General features: G+C 44.8%; 1 protein-coding gene across 15 annotated transcripts in view; it reads right to left on the bottom strand.

Moving 5' to 3' along the window:
• The window catches only part of TPK1 (thiamin pyrophosphokinase 1), a 244,035-nt gene that overhangs the window by 115,753 nt on the left and 103,943 nt on the right, over positions 1-24,339 (bottom strand). For all 15 annotated transcript variants that reach the window (XR_013978378.1, XR_013978379.1, XM_080976012.1 and 12 more), the window contains one exon: positions 4,775-4,847. Coding sequence is in view for 13 of the 15 variants with exons in the window: in XM_080976012.1 (XP_080832138.1) it covers positions 4,775-4,847 (73 nt within the window). In the remaining 2 variants the exon portion in view is untranslated. The remainder of the gene's footprint in view (positions 1-4,774; positions 4,848-24,339) is intronic.

The following is a 24,339-nucleotide window of genomic DNA, read 5'->3' on the forward strand; positions in this document are numbered from 1 at the left end:
AAAAAACTCACTTTATCTATTTCTTAACCTGATGAAAATAATTTATTGCATTTTGCTAAGTGTAGATATATTCATGGTGGGGTGTTACTTCTGGGTACTAGGAAATAATGGTCATTTTAAAAAAAAACCTAGCTAGAATCTGTGAAGCCCTATCTTAATATGGTATTGACAGAAGTGCCTGACATGCTCTGGTCCATGGGTCGTGAAGAGTCGGACACGACTAAATGACTAAACAACAACAACAGGAAATTTAAAAAGAAAATGTTATAGGTGATATTTCCCTGTAAATTATAGCAAATTTGATTTATTAAATTGAAGGCCACCACAGACTTTCTTCAATATGTGAAAAGGCATGTTTCTGTTCCAGAAAAAACTCCATACTTCCACTGTACATTCCATTGAAAGTCACTCAACAGTAATTAATATCCCATAAAACTTCATAGTTGAGCAGTTTTACACTCTCAGTCTGTTTCTTCACATAATAACCAGAAAAGATAAGCAGAAATCAAGAAAAATAAAGTGTACACCATTTGCCCTCTATACCATTTGCCAAATGATTGATACTCTGTCAAAGGACTAATAGTAGCTGCTATATAATCTTCATGTAAACTTGCTGACATTTGAATAAAAAGCAAGTTGACATAAAGATTCACTGAAAGCCTATTTCTACCGAGTATCTTTGGGGGCCTTCAAAAGAGAAAGATTAATGACAGAGCTATCTGTAGTGTTAATGTATTTATTAATGACACAGCAGGTTTGATACTTCTGGTGCCTATTCCCTTCAGACTGTAAACACAGTGAAAGTATCTTTGGAATATTACATTTTCCAGCAAGTTATCATGTTTTTATAAGTGAATTTACTTGGATTACACTGCAGTGACCTGTAACACCTGTGCCATGTTTGTCATTCTGCCGGAAAACATGCAGCAGTACACTTGTAGCAAGTGCAAACTGGTTGTCTTGCTGGAAGAGAAGGTACAGAACTTGAGGCCCGCCTAGCCATACCTCGAGCTATAGGACAACATGCAGTTTCTCAACAGAACTGAGTGGACTGTGATGGAACAGCAACACAGGTTGGGTGCCCCTAGGGAGCAGGAAGATCACCCAGTGCAAGAGATGAAACGCCAGGAGGAATGTGACACACAGAAGTGGGACAGTCACAAACCGCACTTTGTCTTTAGAGTTGCAAAATTGCTTCCATGCTCTCACCTTGGACACAGATTCTGGTGTCCAGAAAAGCTAGGCAGCAGTTGCCAACCTCAAAATACACCAAGGTGGCTGTGAAAGGTACAGTGTGCAGAAATCCTGCCATGCCCCAGAGGTGAAAGAGACAGGAGGGGGTGGACTTGGAGGAGTATTTTTCCATTCTTGACCTAAGTCCTTCAGATCCTAGGCTACTGATGGTAGATGAGGATGTTGATAACCCACTTGCTACCTTCCATGGAGACATCAGAGAAATGGAATTGCAGTGTAGAGAAGGCAAGCTGAGAGGGACGAGTAGGAAGTACACAAACCATAAGTTTCCACCCCTTGTAACCTATTCTAATAATATTCAGATAAGCTCAGACAGACAGAAGGGGAAAACTCAAGAACAGCAGTAGCAGACCTTAGAACACTCCAAGCAGGCTTTGGAAGTGTACAGAACGATTCCTGCCACTCCACAGAGGAGGAAGAGATGTGTGGGGGACAGAGGCAGTAGTGTGAGGAGGAAACAGGATGTCCTGGAAGGTGTGCTATCTTCCAGGTGCAAAGATTCATGATGTGACTGAGAAGTTCCCAAGGCATAAAAAACCCACTGATCACTACCCCTTCCTTCTGACTCATGTCGGTACAAATAATACCAGGCTTCAAGGATTATGAGACTCTGGGCAGGGAGCTGAAGAGACTTGGGGCACAGGTAGTCTTTTCATCACTCCTTCCTGTTGAAAGTCGTGGTCCAGGAAGAGAGAGGAAAATACTGGAGGTAAACCACTGGCTGTGCAGGTGGTGTTTTCAGGAAGGGTTTGGCTTCTTGAATCAAGGTCTCCGCTTCAAGAGAGCTTTAAACTTCAGGGGGAGGGACAGAGGAACTCATGGTACTGGGGATAATAGCTTCATTGATGCACAGGAAACTGAGGTGGTGCTCCTGAAACCTGCTTTAGGGCAAGATATCACAAGAAGAAGGCAGCTGGAGGGAGTGACTCATGGTTTCAGTTGTCTCTACACAAAGGCACAAAGTATGGGAAACAAGCAAGATGAATTGGAGCTTTTAGTACAGGTAGGCATTACTGAAACCTGGTAGGATAAGACTCATGAGTGGAATGTAGGAATTGAGGGGTATAACCTGTTCAAAAGGAATAGACCAAACAGGAAGAGAGGAGGAACAGCATTATATGTAAAGAATGTCTACACTTGTGAAGAAATCCATGACCTGGAGCATGGAAAGCAGATTGAGGGAATATGGGTAAAAATTGTAGGAGAAAGAAACAACAGTGACCCTACTGTGGATGTCTGCTATAAACTGCCTGAAGACTGGATTATGACTTCAAAAAGCAGATTACCAAGCATTCAAAAAGGAGAGATACAGTAGTCATGGGAGACTTCAATGTCCCAATATCTCAGCGGTTCTCAACCTGTGGATCCCCAGATGTTGTTGGACTACAACTCCCATCATCCCTGAGCTCTGGCCTTGCTAGCTAGGGGTGATGGGAGTTGTAGTTCAACAACATCTGGGGACCTACAGGCTGAGAAAGGATGCAATATATGTTGGAACTCCAACTCTGCCAAGAGTCTGGTTTGTTTCCGGGGGGAGCGGGCGACTGCCGAGGCTCCTGTTTTGACCCATAGAGCCCGAAATCCAGAACCCCCAGGTCAGGTAAGTGTGGGGTGGAAATGGGAAGGGCTGGGCAAGGGGACCTGCTTGTTTGCCTGGGGCTCCGATGTGCCACCCCCAAGGTAAGTGCCACTGGGGGCGCCCCCCTGCCCCCGGCTATGCTACTGGGTTGGATGGCCATCTGCCATGGATGCTTCAGCAGAGTTTCCTACGTTGAGAGGGTTGCAGTAGAAGGATGACCCCTGGGGTCCCTTCCAGATCTGTTTTTCTGCTTCAACAATATTTCATCATGTTCTTACCATTTTATGTAATTGTATTTTGTATATATTATAAATTTCTAAACAAACATGTTCTATTTACAAACAAAACATTTAAATAGCTACCTTTCTACCGGTAGGACGGGGTGGGGGCACAGGAAGGAAACAAGGTGGGAAGGGGGCCATGGTCGCAAAAGGTTGGGAAACACTGTTTCAAGGGATGCTGGTCTGTCATTTGAAGTATGCTCACTGAGGAACGCTTGACCAGCGACAGGACTAGCTCAAGACATTTTGCTGCCTGAGGCGAAGGACAAGATGGTGCCCTCCCCTGGGGCACATACAGAAGCCAACAGGACTAGTAGTTGAATCTTATTCCAATACTGGTGAAAAGGACAGGCTCACATAGGGGCCACATGACACTCATAGCTCTGGTCACTCCCAACACCTCAGCATCCTTCACTTGAGGCAGATGCCTAACTTTGCCTCATCATAGGGCCGGCCCTGACTAGGGATGCTTCAGGAATTTGATACTGTGAATTCTAACAGAAACTGGTCTGCTCTGAGCTTCTTACTTCCCAAACATTCCAACACAGTTCTTGGATCAAAAAAAGGCCTATCAATATATGTTTTGAAGCATGTTGTCAGGGGTTCAGGGACAGAGGCACAGGGTAGGCAGGAGATGGAGAGCGATGGGGATGAATCCCAGGACAGCGAGGAAGAGGATGACAATGACTCTAGAGATTCCATGAGTCTTTCCAGCGAATCAGAGGATTCCCAGAAGGGGGCGCCGGTGGTCAAGGCCAGGGGAGCCCCAGGGGGGACTTGTCAGGAGCAGGGGGCCAGCGGGGGATCCCAAAGTGGCAGCTGGGCATCAGGACCAGCCTCCCCGCCAGAGTGCAGCGAAGGGGGTGGAGGTTCCAGTGTATCAGGGGAGGCGGCTCCGGCAGTAGAGAAAGGAGGGAGGTCGGAGCAAGCCACCCTCCCGGAAGGGGAGGGGAGTAGTGAAGGGAGTAGCGTAGCTGTCAAAAGGAAAGTTAGAGGTTGGGGGCGCGCGCCAAGTTCAAATGTAGAGGCGCGCGGAAGTACAGGGAGCCCGGAGGAGGGGCCAGGTCCCAAAGCCCGCAGGAGGGGGCAAGAGCAGTCTGATTCCGCGTCGGAGGAATCCAGGAGGGGCGAAACCCCAGCGGGCAGGAAGACCCTGCGGAAAAGGAAAGAGAGAAAGAGGTGGAGCAGCGCAAGCCTCTTAAACTGGTGCAGGGCAGGGACAGATTCAGAAGGGACTTCAGCGGTCTAAGCCTAGCAGACGTAGGGCTGCGCGCCTCGGATCTGAAGCAAACAATGAACTGCAATAAACACTTTTGTATATAAGAAAAGAAAGGCGTTGGTCTTTTGTGAGCTGAGACTTGAGGCAGCCCTGACACATGTGTTTTGAGAGAAAATACATATTTAAGATGTGATTTTTGTAAGGTTTTTTTTAAGTTCACAGATTAAGGAAAAGGATAGAATGGTGTTATGGATCACAAGAAAGTGATATATATCAGAAACACACTTATTTGCTTCTGCCTGAGACCCAGTAACCCAGGGTTACTTATTTAGAACAGTTTGCTATAGGGAGAAGCATTTCCCAAGCGTGCCAGGCGATAGAGCAGCAAAATGAGTGTTAAAGATTATTTCTAGGAAATTTTAATTTAAAAAAAAAACTTACCTTAACTGTATAATACTCCTTTACTTCAGGCATAATAGAATCAAAGTCCCCACTGATGTAATCAGGCAAAAAGCTGAAAAAGAAGTAATACTTAGTTAGATATTTTTTATTAACCTTCTCACACTTTATTTCTTGAATTTAAAAAAGAGAGTGTGGGGGGGGGGAGGGATGCAAGACTGAAACAGTGGTGTCCTTTTCCAAAGTTAACATCAATAAAATGGATTGAAATTTCCAATCTTCCCTTCTAAGAAACTAATGTCTTGGACTACAATAATTTGTGGTTACTGGACTGAGATCAGCCCGACTGATGCACAGATATGTAACATTTATCCTTGAAGATACTAAATGAGTGAAAATTATAGCACGTATCACAATTCATTTCACAACTTTGGTACTTCTTCTGCTACAAAGTCACTCAGAATCTTATTAATGGGCTGATTTTCCGTCTCTTTTATAATTCATAGCATCTAGGCATGTTTGTGTATTCATCAGCAATGGTTAGGGAAAGAAAGAATCCATCCAGTTAGAGGAGACAGCTCTCCTATAATTCTACCATGGATGAGCAGCATAGTCTGCAGAGATTATTCTCCATGCTGGGTTTCCAGGGTTGCAAGAAACTACCGTATTTTTCGCTCTATAACACGCACCCAACCATAACACGCACGTAGTTTTTAGAGGAGGAAAATCCGTAGGCATGCCACCCGTAGGCATTCCCTCCATAACATGCACAGACATTTCCCCTTACTTTTTAGGAGGAAAAAAGTGAGTGTTATGGTGCAAAAAATACGGTAGATAATGTATAGCATATGTATAGCACAGAAAGCATCACTGATTACATGAATATGAAAATCTAGAGTAGTATATTCCTATTTTCTCCCACCCCACACTGTGTACTTGCAGAAAGGTAGTTTCTCAACACGTTTTGGAAAATATTATTTTGTTGCCATGGAACATTTGGAATTGAAGTTGAATGTGTATTCTGGTGAATGTTAACCTGCAGCGACTTACATTTCTGCTCACAGAAAGGCTTACAGCTACCTAGAGATTGAAAGGCAGCAGTTATCCTGGAGACTGAAATGTAATGTATGAGCCCTTAATGCACTGCTGCCACATCCAGAAGCTGTGCCATGCTCAGCAAACAAAGCATGGCTCTGCCGGTCTCAGTGGCTCCCACTGCATGCACACCCAACCTCAATCTCGGAGCCAGCTCTTGTAACACCAGGCCAGGGGCATTAAATCTGAACCTCACAATATTTTAATTCATTTTCACTTTTAATTTGTATACCACCTTTCTATATTGCTATTCACAAGGTGGTTTGCAAGCTGAAGGAATAACAAAATACACAACAAATATCACACATCTTAGAACAATCCAATACAATCAAAAAAGTCATAATAAAAATATGACTTTAAAATAAACATCTTATACCAAATAAAGTAATAGTCAATAATTGATTAGAATATAATAGGACATAATAAAATTACCTCTCAGAATAGCAAGTGAACTGAAATCCACTCTCAGCAATTACAATATTTACTAAACCAAACTATAATCAATAAAAATAACACCAAGTCACAATACATAAAATTAGGGCTGCCATATGTCCAGAATTTCCCAGACATAGCTGGGATTCGGCCTTCGGAAACAGTGTCTGGGTGGAAATCTCTGGAATGTCAGGGGAAATGTTGGGAGTGTAGATTTCGGCGAAATTTTTTTTTTAAGTGTCTCCAAACCAGTGGCTGTTCATCAGTGCCAGGTGCGGAGCACACTTGTCCAGCCCTCGCCACTGACGCTGCCAGGTGGGGGCTCACAGGTAGAGTGGGGCAGAGGGTGCTCTTCACCCCCTCCCCAGCCCCTGCTACCAACGGATGAGCACTGGTGCGCCAAGCAGAGGAGTGGAGGGTGAAGAGACCCTCTGCACTCCCCAGCCCATGTGCCCTCCCACCCTACGCCAGTGCTCCAAACCACCTTAATCTTTTCCCCTCCTTTTCGGAAATATAAAATGGGAAGAAGTGTGGAACCTCCTGCTTTAAATCAGGCAAGTCTTATTCTTCACTTCTTCAGAAGAGGGACTGCAAAGCCAGCCTGACTTGCTCGTTCCTCTGGAGAACTTTCCATGCAGAAGACACAGACCTTTGGCTGGGCTGGAATTGTAAGCTGGGAATATATGTTTCAATGCACAGTAGCTGACCAGGGATGGGGATCCTATGGCCCTCTCTGGGTGTTAAGACTACAACATAAGCATTGTAGTTTGTTCTTTTTAGCATTTTGTTGGCTTTCCCAGGCAACAATCACCATAATTTCAGGACAGGAAACTGGCAGAAATATTCTATGGCAAGACAGAACTTCCTAGCATAGTGTGCCCTTTTATTATTAAGTTCTGAAACTCCAAAAAACAGGATTTCAACATTGGTGTTAATGCTAAAATAAGGTTTAAGATTAAGATCATAAAAATGCCCCATGTAGTAAGGAAATGCAAAAGTGAGCAATTCAGTAATTGCTCAGGGCTTTTTTTTGGCACCTTAATTGTCCCAATTATGCCTCGATTCTTCACTTAATGGCGCATCTTTTCCATTAAGCTTTTCTTGTCATTGAATGTGATTCCAGATCTGATTGTAACATTGAAAAAGTAACAGACAGGATACTGTGGGGCTCCTATCATAGCTTTCAAAAGCAAGCATCATAAACATCTACAGTTCCCTTAAAAATCCTGAATAGCCCTATGCAACTGCTGATCATCCATGAGCCAACAGTTATAAAGGTTTATTTATGTTTCATTCTGTTGAAAGGGAATAATTTGTGTGCTCCCTTCCTAGCTACACGGTCTTTTATATATTAGTCATTCAAATAATATGCTATGTATTTGAGCACTTTATTTGGTTTTCGTTTTCTTAATGACTCTCTGGACAAGAACTATTCAGAAGAAGGAAAGGTTGAGTTACTATATGTTTTATTATGAACTATTTTAACTTTAAGCGCATCCCCTCCACATAACTATAACATATACCTATCACGCCAGTCCAACACCAATGCCAGTCTCTAGAGTCAGTGACAGACACTCAAACCTCAGGCAACATCTCTGAAAGGGTATGAAAAGTTCCAGTGTGGCTTTTTGGAGAGTGAAGGCTATGGTTGGAAGGCTGAAAATAATCTGCACATCTGCAGTTAATGGTGTGCGGATCTGTGGAACCTGGCCTTTGAGATGTCAGGAGTGGAGTGAAACCTTACAGGTATTATGTTACTCTGCTTCTACTTCTTTCTTGATGCCAGTAATAAGTACCCCTAAAAGTTAACAAAGCATCATGTTTGGGACTCATAAAGCCTCTAAGCAAACAAAACCCTTCTTCAAGACCTGTGGGCATTTTATTCTGTTTTAAACCTTCAATGCCGTATCTCCTGAATATATGTCATCTTTGCAGTAAACAACACAATAACTGTGCTGCTGGGGTATTTAATTTACTTTAATCACCTCACTTGGTATTCTATATCAGCTTATAAATTTTATGTATGCTGGCATGGCTTGTACAATCTATTTTCCTCCCAATTAGCAGTTACAATGATCCATGGCACAGTCTATAGAAAGTATCACGGAATACTGCAGTGAGTATGCGGAAACAGTTGAAAGCATGTGGCAAGTATTATGTACTTGATTCTGCATGACTCTGTTTCCTTGGCGTGGCAACGGCACTTACAGTCAGAAAACTGTGATAGTCACAGTGCTGTTACTGTGCACATACAGTCAGTGTAGGGTGGTGGATAGAATCATAGAATTATAGAGTTGGAAGGGACCACAAGGGTCATCTAGTCCAACCCCCTGCAATGCAGGAATCTTTTGCCCAACAGGCTTGAACCAAGCTTCAAATCCTTGCTCACTGGGTGATTTTGGACAAGTAACTATCTCTCAGCATTGCCTACCCTGCAGGGATGTTGGGAGAATAAAATCAGAGTAAAGCCATGCATGATGCCCAGAGCTCCTTGGAGGAAGGGCAGCATATAAATGCAACAAACAAACAAACAAACAAACAAATCTGGATTGTAGCCAATGGACACAGGCCAAACTCCCACTTCTAGAAGTGGAGTCCTGCTTTATGACTTCCCTTTCACATTTAATGCTTATAATGGAAGGGTACTGTAATGGGTAAGGACGCGGGTGGCGCTGTGGTCTGAACCACAGAGCCTAGGTCTTGCCGATCAGAAAGTCGGCGGTTCAAATCCCTGCAACAGGGTGAGCTTCCGTTGCTCGGTCCCAGCTCCTGCCAACCTAGCAGTTCGAAAGCACCTCAAAGTGCAAGTAGATAAATAGGTACCGCTCCGGAGGGAAGGTAAACGGCGTTTCCGTGTGCTGCTCTGGTTCACCAGAAGCAGCTTAGTCATGCTGGCCACATGACCCGGAAGCTGTCTACGGATGAACACTGGCTCCCTCAGCCAATAAAGCGAGATGAGCACTGCAACCCCAGAGTCGTCCGCGACTGGACCTAATGGTCTGGGGTCCCTTTACCTTTACTGTATTGGGTAAATGTCAGTTTCCACTCCTGATTAAATCAATGACAAGATGAGGCATGCAACTATGTATAACCAGGTATAACTCTAGTGAAGGTTCCCCAAACGCCAGGAAATCACTGCTTCACCGTGGCAGCAGGCTGTGCTACATGACTGTCAAGGTTCCTTCCAATTCTGTGTGGTCAGTGTTGGTTGCTAGTTGCTAGTTGCATGCTTCCAACGTGGAATGATAGCTTCAGTCGTACATGTGTATATTCCAGTGAATGTCTAATCTGGGACTTTGGTCCAACGCTCTGCCGCTGACAGCCATTCAACTCCAAGAAAGTGATGAAGCTGCAATTTACCACAGGATAGCATAGCATACCACATCAATATTCCTTAAATAGTGCATTTGTTAAGCATGGGGGAGCATGACAGAGGTAATTTATTAGCATTTTGCAGCTTGAGCGAACATGGGAAGCCCTTAACACAACATGTTAAACTGAAAGGTTTTTTGATCATTTCATTTTATTATTTTGTTTAATCACTCATGTATCTGCAGCAGTGACCAAAGGAGGAATGACCACTGGGAGGAGCGCAGAGAGAAGGGTCACCATGGTGCATCTGCAACTGCACAACTGGACGCCTTCATCTACCCCAGCGGCAACAAAACATGTCTCTCACACATTGGTTTCTACAGCCATAGCAGGCACTGTAACTCCTCAACGGTTTGGCTCTCCCTACCCACCCCAAACGTGCATCTTCCATTGTCTCCCAAGACAGGTGGATGCCAGCCGGGAACCAAACCACTCCTGTCAGTATAAAAACTGCAGTGGGGTTACCAAACGGTTAAGTATGTTTTAATCCCATGCTTTTAACTGATGAGTTAATCATTCCAAACACACCCTGGAATAAATACCATGCTATCAAATATATAGATGCCATTTTGTGGTTCCTTAATGAAGGTAACAGTTGACTAAGTAACAGACATCTCATTTATTTTTTGGAAGGTCATCTTTAAATGCACATAACCAATCAAGAGATGCAGAAAGATGATTTATTTTTTCAATCATTGCAGTCTTTCACAGTGGGTATTTTTTAAGTTCACTTCTGCAAAAATATCAATCACTTAATCACACTGATTACCTAAATTAATTGTTATAGCTGAAGCCAAATTCTAAAAGAATAGTCATGTTAAATGAGGCTATCTGTGCTTTTGAGGATTTTGAGAAAAGGTTCACAATCAGATTGGACTCAGTTCCACTTGGCACAAATAGAGGTGAAGATTGGTTAAATCACTGCCATCCGTCATAATGACATGCAAGGGGTTGGTCTACCTGGACCAATCTACATTTAGGGACCTGTCCACACCCAGTGATGGAATGTCATCTCTTGGGCTCCTGGCATCTGTTTATTACAGTTCCCTGACCATAAATCACTTTATGCACCTTTGTACAAAATCCCTTGTCTTCATTGTCCACATAATGGTTGGTGAAAATAGGCTCTTCTCTATGAAGCAATATATTTCTTACGTTTTTTAGAGGCCCCAAATCTTGTTGTTTTATGTCCAGCTAAGAGATCACCTGCTAATCTGACAGAAAAGTTCTATAAGCAGCAGCAGCAGCCTTGAGTCTGACAATCTGAATTCCACCGTGAACGAGACTAAAAAACCCTTCATGGTAGGTTTTAACCTTGCACTTCTGTGATTAGCTACATTCATTGATGTGCTACCTCAGACTGAATGCGGGTGGCGCTGTGGTCTAAACTACAGAGCCTAGGGCTTGCTGATCAGAAGGTCGGCGGTTCGAATCCCCGGGATGGGACGGGATGAGCTTCCGTTGCTTGGTCCCTGCTCCTGCCAACCTAGCAGTTCAAAAGCATGTCAAAGTGCAAGTAGATAAATAGGTTTTACAACACTGTGCACTTGACTAACTCTGCCATACTAGGCAATATCTTTGGCCCTCCAGAAGGGCTATTTCTAAAATGAATCTCAGTTTTCCACATACAAGTAAGTCTGTCCAGCGTTTAAAACTCTCCATCAGCAGAGGCGGGAGAGATAGCATTAGAAGATGAGAAGGGGAAGGTAAAATATGATGTTTGAGGACCTTCTAATATAGATAACCTGTTGGAGTGCCCTCGTGCTCTCCTCTTCCACAGGAGCAGCAGTAAGGAAAAGTCTTTCTCAATGCAGAGATAAAGGTCATTGTGATGCCAGCAGCCATTACATCAATCATTTCTTGTTCTTTCCCCTAACTCCAAGATAAACCAGGCTGCAGATTTCAAACATCCACTTGGTGGGCATGTCATAAGCAGTCAAATAACTAATTCAATTTGACATTCGACTTTTAAGGTCAAATATGCTAAATTATGAATATAGGCCCAGACAGTGAATTGTAAGTGGCTTTAATCCCCACTCAACCACAAAGCTCATAAGGTGACATTGGACCAGCTACTATCTTTCACCAATCCCATAGGCCTGTTGTGAGGATAAAATGGATGACCCTGATTTACAGTGCTGTTAAGGAACAAGCAAATGAACAAACACAGACAACTGTAATGTTATGTGAACAGTTTTAAATCTGTTCATTAAAAAATATTCACTGGTCTACTGAAATGCTTTGAATACTTGATTTCAGTTATATAGGTAAAGGGACCCCTGACCGTTAGGTCCAGTCGTGGCCGACTCTGGGGTTGCGGCGCTCATCTCACTTTACTGGCCGAGGGAGCCGGTGTTTGTCCGCAGACAGTTTTTCCTGGTCATGTGGCCAGCATGACTAAGCTGCTTCTGGCGAACCAGAGTAGTGCACGGAAGCACCGTTTACTTTGCTGCCAGAGTGGTACCTATTTATCTACTTGCACTTTGACGTGCTTTCAAACTGCTAGGTTGGCAGGAGCTGGGACAAAGCAAGGGGAGCTCACCCCATCACGGCAAGCCCTAGGCTCTGTGGTTTAGACAGATTTCATTTTAATTAGTTAAGGCTCTCCACTCACGTTTAGTACAGCATGCTAGATTCTAATTAAAATACAAACTTTACACTTGTTTAATGAAAACTGCTACTTCCACTAACTTAAGTAACACTTAACCTTGTTCTTAAAGATAAGGATGGGCTTAACTCACTTGCTGACGGAGAATTATTTAAATAACCTTATCAAGGTTTTCTGAACTATGCTATTATGCTGCAGCAAAGGTCCATTGATCCGAGTCTTGAATCACCACTTCTTCATGAATGCAGTGATAACTGTCACTCTATTGTTTCTTTAGTACTGTACATCAATATGCATCAGTGCTGCTAAAGAGAATATAAATGCTGACTTACTAGGAAAAACTTATATTTGGAAGTATTTCCACTTGTTCAAAAGGTCCTATTGGGTCAATTCTTACCTGCAACTAGCAGGAGACCATGGCTATATCTACACCTTTTAACGGTTATTAGGTCCCCCAAAGCATTTTGGGAATTTAACTGTGGTAGATTGAAGGGCTGAAAAGATGGCCCCAGCAACCCCTCCCTCTTGTACTGCATAACTCAATTTCCAAGGATCACTGAGAAGAGGGGATGGTTATTAATAGGTAAATGTTTATATTGCTCTATGCAAAGCAGTGCACAACAATAAAAAACAATAAAACTACATGAGAAAAATTATGCAGTAGGTAAAGAAAAAAATAACAAAAATAGTGCAAGAGTCTGCCTTTTTCTCAATGATACATTATAACTAGATTTAGAAAGTATACCTATTTCATTTGGGCAAGTTTGTTACCGGAGATGTGCGAGTAGGATACTTTTTTTGGATGTTTAGATGCTGGAAAAAACCAACTACAGTGGTACCTCGGGTTACAGACGCTTCAGGTTACAGGCTCCACTAACCCAGAAATAGTACCTCGGGTTAAGAACTTTGCTTCAGGAGGAGAACAGAAATCGTGCTCCGGCAGCGTGGCAGCAGCAGGAGGCCCCATTAGCTAAAGTGGTGTTTCAGGTTAAGAACAGTTTCAGGTTAAGAACGGATCTCCAGAATGAATTAAGTACTTAACCCGAGGTACCACTGTACAGGAATTTTCTACATCAAGACCCGTGTAATAAAATGTGTTGCAATGTGTTGCATAAAGTAACCTAATGATGTATTGCAACATTTGTAAACAATACTGCTTCTTTCTCGCAGGGAGAACCACTCTTGTATCATATTTTCGATTTTGCGAGATTACAAATGTTTCCAAGAACTAGGATATTCTTATTTTCCACTAGTAATATAGCATTGAGTTAGCTACATTCACAAAATGGGAATATATAGGTTATACATGACAGAATTTATTCAGTGTGTTGGCATTTTCCAAAGTAGAATAGAGTAGCTCACTCCTGCACATCTGTTAGCAGGTTGTACTTTCTGCTCAAATCCTGTCTTGCAGTTCATTATTAACTGGTGACCCAAGTTTCTGTGATGTTGTATGAAGATTAAGAAAATAACACAGTATAACTTGGTCAATTCAAAGCCTCTGCTGGAATTTCTTGCCTTGGGATGGAATAAGCAGAAATCACTGAGGAGCTGGTATGCAGTATTAGCTTGCTTGACAAATGCAAATATTGACTACTACATCAACTTTTATTCTTACGTCTACTGATACTGCTCTAGTCAAAGAAACTACCAGCACATAGGAACCAATTCCTAGGGGCTGAGGGATCTTCGCCCCCCCCCAATTATTTGAGTGAGGTGCCCCCCAAGTTGATAGCCATTCAGTGTGTGTGCACTGTGTCATGTGATCAATCCTGCAGGGCCTGGCTTACCTGCCCCCCCCCCCATATTTTATTCAAGTTGGCACCTCTGTAGCAGCATGTTGGAAAAATTCCAAAAATGGTTTGATTCTTTTAAGGTTTTTGAGTATACAATTGCATGTTGTTGGTTTTTTGTTTTTGTTTTTTTAAAAAATGTATGAGAGACTGCTCCTCATGTTCCAGTAATATTATGTAAAGCAAAGATGTCTAGCAAATCCCAAGAAGCTTATCAAGACCTTTAGGAGTTCACCCATATGGTTTTAAACCCTCCCATAAAAACTTCAGGGCCTGGTTAAAGGGCTGAGACTGATTGGCAGATCTGAAATTTGACACCCAGGATGCCAGTGCACAGTACAGTTCTTGTTTTCATTTTATTTACTTAATTCATTATTTAATCCATTTGCTTGTCTCAGTATCAGCCTCTGCTATTTAACCCTGCTTCCTGGCTGGCAGAAATTGCCACTGTGTCTGCCATGGTTCATATATTCAGGTTAGGAGGGCTGACGTAACTGAGCTATGCGCTGCTAACTTTCACCGTGAACTGGACCATCTATAGTAGCGCTTGACTGTACAAAGGCCTGGCCTAAGGCGTGTGACGGACAGCAGAGCCAGGCCAGAGTCTGGCGATGCAGTGCCCCTGAAATGCCACCAGAGGGCTGGAGCCTCTATCTGATTGGCTAGCCACGGAAGGGGAGGAGCAGCACTTTGGGGAGGAGAATAAAAGGGGCAGTTTCGGAAGGAGAGTTAGATAGGGGTGGATGTGAGAAGAGATAGGGCTAAAGTTCAGTTGGAAAAATAGGGAGTGGGATAGGATTTGACTGAGGGAGAACTGGTTCTGGGTGAAGTTAAACATCCACACTGAGGAGACCATCCATAGCGAGAGGACAGAGCCTCACAGCTTGGATAGGGAGACCATCTTGAGGGTCTGGGGGGAAAGGTACACAGAGAGAACAGGAGTGTCCCGGGAGGGTTGTGGCTGAACTGGGAGAGGCAGAACCTGTGGGAATCCAGGCTCCCTGGGTCTCCATCTAGCCAGGAGGGGAGAGTCCTTCCAGGTGAGGGGACCCCCTGGATCTGTTATTCCTTTGGGAATACCTCAGGAGTGGTAACTGAGGAAAAGTGCCCCTCACTCGTGAACCAGGGTACTAGTCTGTGAAGGAAGCTGTGTTGTATTAAAAGGATTTAACTGAACAACCTGTCATATAACTAAGTAACAGAAACGGAAGTATAACAACTGATTTTGTGTAAAGAGAGGTTAAGAGAAGCTGTGACTGTACACTGTGTTTAATCCTGAGACATATTATAGTTAATTAAATAAGTTAACTTCTACCCGAAAGACCGCACTTCCTGACTCACTTTGTTTCATAACTTTCTTTTTGTTTAATAAACTTTTCTTGTTTATCACTTTCTTCCTGAGACTCTAATTACTAAGTTTTCCCTCACACAAGTCCCACACTAGACATCCCGTGGTAAATTTGTTAAACCTTGTATTAATTGGTGTACAGTGAGGTGTGTGCACTATATTTAATAGGGGGCACTTAGTGGGGTAAGTCTAAGCATGATTAATTGGTGATAAGTGGTTGAATCCACTACAAGGAGATTCTCCATCTCTAGAAAGAAAAGAAGAAGAAGAGGGTAGAAAGAAGCAGGCATTCATGCAGAGAGCTTGGCTTACAATGAAGGCTTTCTATGTCCTGGAGAGGAGGGACTTGAACCATTCAACATCATCTGTCTGAAAGTATAAACTGAAGCTGATGCATTCACTGACTTAATGTAAGTAAGTAAGTAAGTAAGTAAGTAAATAAATAAATAAATAAATACATAAAAACTCTCCCCCTGCAGTAGACTGGAGCTCATTTTAAAAAGAAATACGAAGATATTAAAGATATCAAAGAATAGTGCCCCATGTAAAATCAACCCTGCAAACTGAGTGATCCACTCTAAGGCCTGCTATGTGATGGTGCATGTAAAACTGTCCTTAATGCTATCTATTTTGAAGCAAATGCTTAAAATTAACCCAAGGACTTAATTTTTACCAGTGAAAAAGCTTGAACTACTATTTAACGGAAGATCTCTGTGCTATGAACGCAAATGTTTCACATACTGTACGCTAAAGGAGAGCTCAAGCAGCCCAACAGCTCCAGACAGAATGAAATATGTTGTCTGGGCACTAGGCAGTGAACCAAATCAGATCTGATTTACACCCTTGATTTGGGAAAACGAAAACCCACATTAGATTAACATTTTTTTCCCTTTGCTAAGCTTGTGTGCCCGATGAACTCTCTAAATACTGAAATATTAAATCCCAAAGCATCAGAGACTGTGAAGTCAATACTCTGGAAGTTCTTAAAATGAGCCGTGAATAAGATGCTATAATTTCATGTGATTTTTTTTATTTTTAATAAAGGTAAAATCGCAAGACATCCTTCCTATATGTGCCTGCATTAAGTAGCACACTCCACTGTGATTTGCAATGAGGTGCTACCCAGCTTGAGAGCCATGGCAATTTTGATGAAAGTTCTCTTAAATATGTCAGGAATGTTATTAAAGTTCCTTGAACTCCTCCAGAGATGCATTATGATTTTATATATGTATGGCAGAGTGCTGACCACTCAATCCCCTTTCTGTCAGAAGCAAGTTGAGAAAGAATAAAAATTACTTTGGACACCCAGGGGTAATTTTATAATAGAATAGGTAATAAAATAATAAATTTGTAGGTGTTTTCAGCTTTCCCGTTTGGTACTGTGTTACACACCACATTTGTACCGGGCTCCTTGCTCATTACTATTTAATCACCACATAATATCTTTCTTTCAGACTTAATTAACCTTTCCAAAAGAAATTCTGACCTTGGGGCCTTTCTGCAGATTTGCAAAGCCATTGGGAATATTAGCAATAGTGTTCCATGGGGAAATTTTGCCTCAGATTTAATGAAATGTAGAAGTGTGTAATGAGACACACACTGCTGCTTAATAAACAAGGTTTAAAGCATGTTGCATACAAGCCAAATTAACAGTAACAGTTCAGTTCCAAGCACATTCACTGGAAATAAGGTCTCATTCATTTCTAATGGAAATCATTTCCAAGTAATAATAATAATAATAATAATTTATTATTTATACCCCGCCCATCTGGCTGGGTTTCCCCAGCCACTCTGGGCGGCTTCCAAAAGAATATTAAAATACTATGATACATCAAACATTAAAAGCTTCCCTAAACAGGGCTGCCTTCAGATGTCTTCTAAAAGTCTGGTAGTTGTTGTTCTCTTTGACATCTGGTGGGAGGGCGTTCCACAGGGAGGGCGCCACTACCGAGAAGGCCCTCTGCCTGGTTCCCTGTAACTTGGCTTCTCGCAGTGAGGGAACCGCCAGAAGGCCCTCGGTGCTGGACCTCAGTGTCCGGGTAGAACGATGGAGGTGGAGACGCTCCTTCAGGTATACTGGACCGAGGCCGTTTAGGGCTTTAAAGGTCAGCACCAACACTTTGAATTGTGCTCGGAAACGTACTGGGAGCCAATGTAGGTCTTTCAGGACCGGTGTTATATGGTCTCGGCGGCTGTTCCCAGTCACCAGTCTGGCTGCTGCATTCTGGATTAGTTGTAGTTTCCGGGTCACCTTCAAAGGTAGCCCCACGTAGAGCGCATTGCAGTAGTCCAAGCGGGAGATAACCAGAGCATGCACCACTCTGGCGAGGCAGTCCGCGGGCAGATAGGGTCTCAACCTACGTACCAGATGGAGCTGGTACACAGCTGCCCTGGACACGGATTTAACCTGTGCCTCCATGGACAGCTGTGAGTCCAAAATGACTCCCAGGCTGCGCACCTGGTCCTTCAGGGGCACGGTTACCCCATTCAGGACCAGGGAATCCCCCACACCTGCCCGCCTCCTGTCCCCCAGAAACAGTACTTCTGTCTTGTCAGGATTCAACCTCAATCTGTTTGCCGCCATCCATCCTCCAACCGCCTCCAGACACTCACACAGGACCTTCACCGCCTTCACTGGTTCTGATTTAAAGGAGAGGTAGAGCTGGGTGTCATCTGCATACTGATGAACACCCAGTCCAAACCCCCTGATGATCTCTCCCAGCGGCTTCATATAGATATTAAAAAGCATGGGGGAGAGGACAGAACCCTGAGGCACCCCACAAGTGAGAGCCCAAGGGTCTGAACACTCATCCCCCACCACTACTTTCTGAACACGGCCCAGGAGGAAGGAGCGGAACCACTGTATGACAGTGCCCCCAGCTCCCAGCCCCTCAAGACGGTCCAGAAGGATGTTATGGTCGATGGTATCAAACGCCGCTGAGAGATCCAGCAGAACTAGGAAACAGCTCTCACCTTTGTCCCTAGCCCGCCGGAGATCATCAACCAGTGCGACCAAGGCAGTTTCAGTCCCGTGATGAGGCCTGAATCCCGATTGGAAGGGATCCAAATGGTCCGCTTCTTCCAGGCGTGCCTGGAGTTGTTCAGCAACCACTCGCTCAATCACCTTGCCCAAGAATGGAAGATTTGAGACTGGGCGATAGTTGGCCATCGTGGCCGCATCTAAAGATGTTTTTTTAAGAAGCGGTTTAATAACCGCCTCTTTCAGCGGGTCTGGGAAGGCTCCCTCACGGAGGGAAGCATTCACCACCCCACGAAGCCCATCGCCCAGCCCTTCCCGGCTAGCTTTTATAAGCCAGGATGGGCAAGGATCAAGGAGACAGGTGGTTGGTTTCACTCGTCCAAGCAGCCTGTCCACATCCTCGGAGGTAACAGATTGGAATTGATCCCACACAATTTGACTAGACAGGACTCTAGCACTCCCCCGCCCCGGCCCTGCTCCCACGGTGGCGTCTACCTCTTCCCGAATCTGAGCGACTTTATCTGCAAAAAACTTTGCAAAATCATTGCAGGAGATCATGTGGCCCGTATTGGGCCCCGATGTAGCAGGTGGTTCCGCTAAATTGCGGACCACCTGAAAAAGTCTCCTGCTGCTGTTTTCTGCAGATGCAATAGAGGCGGCGAAGAAAGCCTTCTTCGCCGTCGCTACCGCCACTTGGTAGGCTCGACACTGAGCTCTAACCTGTGTCCGGTCAGCTTCAGAATGGGTCATCCGCCACCGGCGCTCTAGCCATCTCAACGATTGTTTCATTGCCCTCAGATTCGTGGAAAACCACGGGGCCATCCGGGCTCCATGCAATCGGAGAGGGCGCTTCGGAGCCAAACAGTCAATAGCCCTGGTTAACTCCACATTCCAGCGGGCCACCAGGGAATCAGCTGAAAGGCCATCAACATGGGATAAAGCATCCCCTACCGCTCTCTGGAAACCATTTGGATCCATTAAGTGGCGGGGGCGGACCATCCAAATCGGACCCACCTCCCTGCAGAGGGGAAGGGTCGCGGAGAAGTCAAGTTGCACCAGGAAGTGGTCTGACCATGGCACTTCTTTTGTTTCGCTTTTACTTAGTGTCAGAACACCAACATCCATGGAGGTAAACACCAGGTCCAAGGCATGTCCGTGGCTATGGGTTGGGCCAAACTTATTCAGGGACAGCCCCATGGAGGCCATGCTTTCCACGAAGTCCCGAGCGGCCCCTTGTAAGGTCGTGTCGGCATGGATGTTAAAATCCCCTAGGACAACCAAACTAGGTGTCTCCAGGAGAACATCCGCCACGACCTGAAGCAGCTCGGGCAGGGAATCCTTGGTGCAGCGGGGAGGTCGGTACACCAAAAGGAATCCTGTACTGCCCCTATTGCCCAACTTCCAGAACATGCACTCAGAGAACTGGGTCTTCCCAATAGGATGCCTGGTGCAAACTAATGACTTCCTAAAAATCACTGCAACCCCCCCTCCCCGCCCACAGGGCCTGGGTTGCTGTGCGTAAGAGAAACCTGGTGGACAAGCAGCGGCAAGAACATGCCCACCTGCTTCATCCAACCAAGTCTCTGTTACACAAGCCAGGTCAAATCCTCCATCCATGATCACGTCATGGATGGCAGTGGTCTTATGAATCATTGACCTGGCATTGCACAGCAGCACCTTCAGGCTATGTGGGTATCCCTTGCTGATTCTAGTATCCGTCCGGACAGGACCAGACCCGGAGGCAGGGATAGTCCTCAGACAACGACTAAACCTGCCTCCTCTGTAATGACATGGTCTGGTCTTAGCGTAACTCCTCCTCCTACCCGTGATCACTGAGATCGGTTGTCCCAGCGCATCCCCCTCCGTGGAGCATACCCCAGCCATTTTGTTGGCTGGGACCCACTCCCCGGCAGCCCTGACCCTTCCCCTTAAGAACAAAATAAGACCTTAAAACAATAAAAAACCCCAGAAAACAAAAAACAATACAAATGAAAAACTATAAAAATTACAAATCCATTAAAATCAAACAAATTCCCAACTAAACATCCATCCCACCCCCATCCCCGTCCCCGCATATACAAAAAAATGAAAGGAAAAGGAACATTTTAAAACAAACTCTGCGCCCCTCTGGATCCCCCTGGGTCGCAGCAGCAGTGACAACAACCGTCCCTGTGAGGCCTGTCAGGCCCCGCCCTGGGCCAGGTGGTGAGTGGCAGGAAGGAGCAGGGCCCTCAGACACCCACACAGGAGAGTCCTCCTGGGCAGCAGAGCGCAGCAGTCCTTGTGAGGCCTCAGGCCCCGCCCCGGGCCAGATGGTGAGTGGCAGGAAGGAGCAGGGCCCTCAGACACCCACACAGGAGAGTCCTCCTGGGCAGCAGAGCGCAGCAGTCCCTGTGAGTCCTTCAGGCCCCGCCCCGGGCCAGATGGTGAGTGGCAGGAAGGAGCAGGGCCCTCAGACACCCACACAGGAGCGTCCTCCTGGGCAGCAGAACGCAGCAGTCCTTATGAGGCCTCAGGCCCCGCCCTGGGCCAGGTGGTGAGTGGCAGGAAGGAGCAGGGCCCTCAGACACCCACACAGGAGCGTCCTCCTGGGCAGCAGAACGCAGCAGTCCTTATGAGGCCTCAGGCCCCGCCCTGGGCCAGGTGGTGAGTGGCAGGAAGGAGCAGGGCCCTCAGACACTCACACAGGAGAGTCCTGTGTACGCACAGGACGCATGCATAAGGCTGGAATTGGCGTAAGAGACCTTTTCAAAGGCACAGGAATGCTCTTAGCATTCATTCACATGGGTAAAGTAATAAGGTATGCAGATGTATTTACTACTCTTTGCAAAAGACAGATATGGATCTGCAAACAGCTTTTTATACCCATTTGTGTCAGGCTCCTATCCCTTCTACTATTGCTGTGATTTTGTACTATTTTATGTTTTGTTTTTAATTGCTGGTTGGCTGTAATTAACATCTGACTGATTCATATGGGGAAAGAAAAGCAGTGTTTCGAAACAACATTTGACTGAGGGAAACTCCAGAGAGTTCCTGTGCCTTAGAAACCCATGAGATTCTAATAGTCTTCATATAGACTCTTATACAAGCCCTTTCTGCCCACCCTCCATGATGGACATTTTGCTATTCTATAATAAAAGAGCCATCTAATGGTACAATGGTGTCTAGTTAGTACTGCTGAACCAGGGACGTAGGTGGCGCTGTGGTCTAAACCACTCAGCCTCTTGGGCTTGCCAATCAGGTCAGTGGTTCGAATCCCTGCGATGGGGTGAGCTCTGTCCCAGCTTCTGCCAACCTAGCAGTTCAAAAGCACACCAGTGCAAGTAGAGAAATAGGTACCGCTGTGGTGGGAAGGTAAACAGCGTTTGCATGCGCTCTGCTTTCCGTCATGGTGTTCCGTTGCGCTAGAAGCAGTTTAGTCATGCTGCCCACATAACCCAGAAAGTTGTCTGTGGACAAACGCTGGCTCCCTTGGCCTGAAAGTGAGATGAGTGCCGCAACCCCATAGTCGCCTTTGACTGGACTTAACCATCCAGGGGTCCTTTACCACCTCCAGCTAAGACTTAGTTTCTGTATCAAAGTTCCAGAACAGAAAGTTCTTAGAAACTATATTTCCCATAGTGCACACTATGAAAGCTTTACTGAATACATGCATAAAAATTTGCAGCTTAATGTAACAATAAATATACAGGCATAAGGACCAATTCCTTTAACTGGAAAAATCTGTGGGAAGAAAGCGTCACTTTTTATTGAGCTCTTATTTACCAATTTCAATGTACAACCTTGGTGAGAGATAAAAGTGTCATTTATTCGTTCTAGAGGTTATTTTCAGCAAGGGAATTGCAATATACAACATTTAAAAATGAATAAACCAAAGGAGGGGGAATATATAAAATTGAAATAACAAAATCAGATTAAAAACAAATATTTGCAAAAGGCTTAAAGATAAATTCATTTGTATCTGAATGTGCAAGATGCTGACTTTATTAACAATATATTTAACAGATTTCAAAGCAGATTCTCAAAATGAGGTTATGTGTTTCAATGTAGATTCTTTAAGGTACAACTAAAATGCTTTTGCTTCTTGCAAAAAGCTGTGCAGAGCTGGGAGAGGAAAAATGGCTGAGGAGAATGGATACATATATACATATATGCAAATGTGCGCACACACATAACCACACACATACATATGTACTCTAAAAATTCTCAATACAGACATGGAAATAAAACTCTAAATAATCTGAATTATGTGTACTCTCATAATTACACCTTGTACTTTGGCTACTTCCTATGCACTTCAGAGGATGCTTATAGACTGGGGAGATCTCACAGGTATGCAGGAAAGTCCTACTTTATAGATAAAAAATCCTGCTTCACCGATCAGTGAGGTTTGAGTGGTGCACTTAACACAGTGCAAATAAGTTCAGTGCAAAGTTGCAAGTCTCCTGTTGGGAGTCAGGCTGAAGGAACCTAAGTGCCTCCTTCTCTGGTTTTCTCCCTCCATATGGTCCTTTAAACGGGGATGGGGAATGTCCCCTTGCAGTTTAAGAAACCCATGGGAGTAGGACCTCTCAGGGCCTGGTTTCACCACAGAATCCTTTAACCTGCAAGGAAAATGCCCCCTCCCAGTAAAAGGGACTGCAAGTCCGAAGCCAGGTGTGCATAGGAGTATGGAAGCGCCCTATCACCACAACATTGTCTTCAGTGGAATATGTAATTGAATACACATTCAAATGTACATCCCAATCCATCATGGAATTGCCCTCGAACAGCAAAAAGGTGGGGCGGGGGGGCGGGGAGAGGCTGGGGAGGTGAGCAAGGAAATTCAGCAACTGAACTCAACAGGGATCTGTTAAGCCAGTAACAGCCTAGAGGCAACAGAGCGACTTGTATCTTCCCTGTCTGCTTCTCCCCTTCCTGCCACCCGATGGGCCATGCTTTATCCCAAGCAACAGACCCTCCTGGCAGCAGAACAGGCACTCCTGCAGAGATCCCGGGTTTTCCACTGTCCTGCTTTAGGTGGTGCATGGGCACAGCAGCTGAGAGTTAGCAGGAGAGGTCCCATAATCAGTGTGTTATAGCAGTCCAAAGTCTCAACACAGGGGCAAGGTCAGAAAACCGCCCAAGGTCCAAATACAGGGTGAGGGGGACCAGCTGGGTGGCAGGGGAACCCGAGTCAGGGAGCTGATGTAAAAATGCTGTGCTAGGGCCATGGGCCCGGAACTGAATGTTTTTAAACCGGGGTCTTCAGAGACCCACCCAGAACATTGTTACAAGGCACAAGTGTTGCTTGCAGGTGTAGTCTATTTACAAGAAGCAGTTTGCTCATGAGTATTCTTTTACTCCTGAGGAGTTCCTTGTTCCTCAGGCTGGTGGCTGACTTAGCCTACACCTTCAGCCTGGATCTTTGCTGCTCAGGGCCTACCTCACAACCACTGGACACAGGCTGCTTCAAGTCATCTGTTAAAGAGGATGCCTCCAGTTTGGACACGACACCCACCAGGTCTGCTGCCCACCTTCACTCCACTGGGGATCAAGGCATGATCACAGTCATAAGATGCCAGGCTCATCCATTTCGGCAGCTGCACTGGGGTTCTCCCCAGATTTTGGGTCAGGCGGGATCCTGACAGGAATACATATTAGGATGTGCATCCTGATATAGATGGGGTGTGTTTTGAGTGTGCATTCTTCTGAAAGCAACGAGGTTCAGAAAAGACAGCATTTGTGCTGGAATGTACAACGGGATGTGAATCTAATTTAGGTGTGCAGTTCATGTTATTATTATTATTTATTAAATTTATATACCGCCCTTTATCTGAAGATCTTAGGACAGTTCACAAGATAAAAATAAAGAATAAAAGCACTTTTGTTTAATACTTAAAACAAAAACAAAACATAATCCCCCTCCCACAAACAGACTTAAAAGACCGAAGAATATTAATCAGCCAAAGCCCAGTTAAGAGGAATGCTTTGCCTGCG

Source organism: Podarcis pityusensis (genome assembly GCF_964106645.2).
Source record: "Podarcis pityusensis genome assembly, chromosome: 12".
Classification (NCBI taxonomy): Eukaryota; Metazoa; Chordata; class Lepidosauria; order Squamata; family Lacertidae; genus Podarcis; species Podarcis pityusensis.